The sequence below is a fragment of the Solanum tuberosum genome, unplaced genomic scaffold (assembly GCF_000226075.1).
Source record: "Solanum tuberosum cultivar DM 1-3 516 R44 unplaced genomic scaffold, SolTub_3.0 scf00126, whole genome shotgun sequence".
Classification (NCBI taxonomy): domain Eukaryota; kingdom Viridiplantae; phylum Streptophyta; class Magnoliopsida; order Solanales; family Solanaceae; genus Solanum; species Solanum tuberosum.
The window spans coordinates 427,384-431,770 of record NW_006239051.1 but is presented as its reverse complement, the minus strand read 5'-3'; the positions used below and the strand labels follow the sequence as shown (position 1 = coordinate 431,770).

The window sequence follows — 4,387 nt, the reverse complement described above, 5'->3', positions numbered from 1 at the left end:
TTAGAAAGAGAGAAAAATTACAATAAATGAATATTAAGTGCTTATATATCATTCAGCAGGAACCAATAAATGTCCAAAGACCCGTGAATAGGGGCAAAAATAGTGTAAAAGATACTCGTCCATCTCAATTTATCTGTCTTACAATATTTTTTTTAGTCCGTTTATAACTTAAAAAGAACATTTTTTAGCAACTCTTTTTAAGAACATTTTCGTATATTTGACATGTGATTTAAAAATGTTCTTTATTTTGTCAAACTTCGAGCCAAGTTAAAATAAGACAAACATATTGAAACGGAGAGATTATATGTAATTAAGAAGGCTACTTTAGTGAGGCCAACTGTATGTTTGTAGTAATAAAAGAGGAGAGTAGTATTGTTTGTATATATATATATGGGCTAAACAATTGGAAAGGTACTCTTCTTGATCTGACCCCGTGAGAATGATAAATACTAACGGCAAAATAAGCAGGTTTGCACTTACTACTCTTTTTATTATCACCAAACTATTTTTCTCCAATCACTTTTTCTTTCTTTCTTCTTCAGCAACTTACTTGGGAAAGTTCTGTTTTTTTTGTTGTTGTCTTGATGGTTATGATCTGCTGAATGTGTATGTTTTTTGTGACAGAAAGGTCAATTCTTTTGGCTGAATATGGGCAAGAAAGGAAGTGGTTGGTTTTCATCTGTGAAGAAAGTTTTTAAACAGTCTCCTAAAGATTCACCAGACAAGAAGGTTAGCTCAATCTCTAGTGTTTTTCTTTCACATCTTTTGCAGGGGTAAGGGGTTCATTCGAACACCTCGTATATATGTTTAATCTACTTGACTTCTTCGTTTTTCATATCTTAAACATCATTAGTGAAAATTCTGACTCTATTACTCGTCTTATGATCTTCAAGATCAATACAGAGAAAAAGAAGAACAAAAACAGAATTTTGATACCACTATAGTATATTTTAGAGCAAGATATTCTTTGGTTTATACATGTTTAGTTAGTTCCTAGTTGATTTTCAACATTATGATCCAAATTACCATTGATTTGCTAATAATGTGTTCTTCTCTTATGTTGATCCATGATAATTGTTGTTCCCTAAAAGAGGATTTATTTACTATTAATAAGACAAATGCCAATGATAGCAATATTATAGTTACACTAGCTTCTCTTGCTCTGTGTCATTTTATCTTTTGATAAAATCTGTCCTTTTATTTAGAGATACATGATCTGTGAGAATTCATAGAGCGGACATTAATTTGTTTGGTGTTGAGGCATAGTTATTATTGTTACGACAAAGTCTATCCCATATCGCGTACATCAAAAGCTGCAATCCATAGGCTTTTTCCTCTTCAAGATATAAATTGCATAGTTATTTACTCAATTTTGGTTACTACTGGTCCCCCCCCTTGCACCAAATGAGTTCATGACCTTTAGCTTTCACTCCACCTATATCTTCCCCACCTATATTCATAATTACATGTGCTGCTTACGTTACTTCTCCATCATGACTCACTACCATCACTCTGATGTTACAATCTCTTGTCAAAAAAATATCATATCTCGAGTCTTTAATGTTAATTAAGCGATAATTAATGGCATGATGATTGAGGTGGTTTAATTGTTGTATCATGTTTTTCAGAAGGAAACATTAGACAGCAAATGGCAGCAACCTGAACCTCCTGAAGTTGTGTCACTTGAACATTTTCCAGCAGGGAGTTCTCCAGATCTTATTAGTAATGGAGGGAGCAACGTTGATTCATCGTCTACTGTAGCTGAGGATCATAACCATGCCATTGCTGTTGCAGCTGCCACTGCTGCAGCCGCTGAGGCAGCTGTTGCAGCTGCTCACGCGGCTGCCAAAGTCGTCAGATTAGCTGGTGGCTATGGCCTCCTGCAGTCTACAGAGGAAAGGGCTGCCACGCTTATTCAGTCATACTACAGGGGATATCTGGTAAAATAAAATCCTAGACAAAATTTTGTTTATGTAATCTGTTAGTAATGTTACTCAATTTTATCTCAATAATCTTTAATTTTACTGATTTTGTAGGCAAGACGAGCTTTGCGTGCTCTGAAAGGATTGGTAAGGCTGCAAGCACTAGTGAGAGGACATAATGTGCGAAAACAAGCACAAATGACCATGAGATGTATGCAAGCATTAGTACGTGTTCAGGGCAGAGTACGAGCAAGGAGGCTCCAGTTAGTCCAGGAGAGGCTCGAGAGCAAGCTAGAAGAAGCACGAAGACACGCTGCTGAAGAACAACAACACAAGCACACCAGCCCCATCAAGAAGTCAGGGGCAGAAGGTTGGGATAACAGGAACCAAAGCATGGACAAAATCCAAGAAAGCAGTAGGAGAAAATTCGATGCTGAAATGAAAAGGGAAAGAGCTCTTGCTTATGCCTTTGCCTATCAGGTTAGCTATTTCCTAACTTACTAAAATCGTTGATTTCTCAGATGGTTGTCACTTTTCTGGAATAACTATTAGTTGAGTGACGACCATCTGAGAAATCAACTCCTTACTAAAATGAATTATAAATTTTAGTCAATTGATAAGTTCTAATGTTGTGGTAATTGTCATTGGTGTTGACAGCAAAAGCAACAACAACTATTGCACATTGATCCACATGGTGATGACGCTGAATTTTTTGGCAATGAGCGCGAAAAGTCACAATGGGGTTGGAGTTGGCTGGAGCGATGGATGGCTTCACAACCATACCAATACTCAAGACACATTGTGCCAAGAGACAGCTCCTATGTGACACCTTCCACAACAAGTGACATGTCTGAAAAGACAGTTGAAATGGACCTAATCACCGGGCCATTGGACTCGGAGACCATCAACTCAGCCCGTCACACTTTTGATCAAGCTGAAACAAGCCCATACTCAGCCCGGAAGGTTGGTCACTCAAAATTTGATAATGTCCCTAGCTACATGACCCCAACTAAGTCTGCAAAAGCCAAGGTGAGAAATCAAGGCCCTGTTAAGCATCGTAGCCCACCATCGGCCCAATGGAATGCATCGAAAAGGAAGGGAGCACACTATGGTTTGGGCCTTGAATCAAGTTCAGGGGCAAGTACAACAGCAATCTATCAAGTCTCAAGAAGCCCAAGCCCAAAAACTACCGCGAATCGCAGTAGTGGACATGCTAATAAATGGATGGCAACTTACAGTCCGGAATCAAGTGGCGATGATCGGGCTTCACCATTAGGACCACATCCCTGGAGATATAATTTTAGTTGATTTTTTTTTTTTTGGTGGTAAATAAAGTACTGATAAAAAATGCTGTTGCTGTGTGCTAATAGCTTATTGTTTTTTGTTTCTGTATCCTATTTTGAAGTTAATTTGGATGGTTAAATATGTATGAAGTTTGAGTTTTTGCAATGGATGTAATATATGATAAGTGTAATGTTGTTTGGGATTAAGACGTAGTTTTTATTGTTGAAGTGTATGACAAGTTTAATACTACTTTATCACGTAGACGTAGTTTATATGACACTCTTTCAATCTTGAAGCATTTCATAATATTTTAAATCCTTTGATAAATGACATATTACTTTTAAGGAATTCAAATTCATCTAACTATCAGAATTGTAAACTCTCATTTGATACTTTTCTATGATTTTAATTACATCAATAGTTTCTTTCGTCGCTATTTTTTTTTAAAAAAAATACGGAGCTAGGTGTTTACATCAATTTGTGTGCACTTCATTTTATGGGGTACTTAATTAACTTCCACCAACAACTACATCGAGTAACTCTATTCACCAAAACTTACCATTAAACATCAAAGTTTCGAATTAAATCCTAACACAGTTGAGGATTACCGGAAAAATATTGCAAGTTGGAACATTTTGTTTTGAGAACAAACTGTTTTACTCGTCAAAAGTAATACTACTAATTAAAACTAAAAAGGTAATTAATTTAGGGTATACGTCAAATGTGAAAGCTATACGTGTTTTGTCATAGCTTTGTGAATTAGAGAGGAAGGAAGGAATCAACTTTTCACCATTAATTGGACCAAAAATTTGGTTCTATGGCTTTAGGAGAAAGCAAAGGGAAATGAATATTTAAGATGAGTAGGTAAAACTTAAAGTGATTACAATAAATCATATCAACTTTCATGGTGAAGCAATTTGATAAAGTAAAAATATGTATTAATTTATCATGTGTTTGAGTGAAAAAAGTTATCTGCAATATCATAAATTTATTACTTTATCCATTTAAAAAAGAATTAGGCTATTTTTCTTTTAAGTTGGCAACAATTTAATTTCATTTTTTCAGCTGACATGTTTAAAATCATAAGATTAAATAACATTTTGATACATTTACCATAAATTTAATCGAAGACCACAACATAAAAATAATTTTATTTTCCTACACTCCGTATCAAGTCAAAC

General features: G+C 35.4%; 1 protein-coding gene across 2 annotated transcripts; it reads left to right on the top strand.

Moving 5' to 3' along the window:
• The first annotated feature begins 368 nt into the window (after window positions 1-368).
• LOC102600586 (protein IQ-DOMAIN 1) lies at window positions 369-3,433 on the top strand. 2 transcript variants are annotated; one of them, XM_006350475.2, is made up of 5 exons: window positions 369-468; window positions 625-729; window positions 1,629-1,940; window positions 2,037-2,402; window positions 2,580-3,433. In XM_006350475.2, the coding sequence occupies exons 2-5, from the start codon at window positions 649-651 to the stop codon at window positions 3,228-3,230; spliced, it is 1,410 nt and encodes a 469-aa protein (XP_006350537.1). In that variant the 5' UTR covers window positions 369-468; window positions 625-648; the 3' UTR covers window positions 3,231-3,433. The 2 variants fall into 2 exon arrangements, with proteins under 2 accessions (XP_006350537.1, XP_006350538.1); XM_006350476.2 differs by lacking the exon at window positions 369-468 and having other exon boundaries at window positions 495-729.
• The last annotated feature ends 954 nt before the right edge of the window (window positions 3,434-4,387 follow it).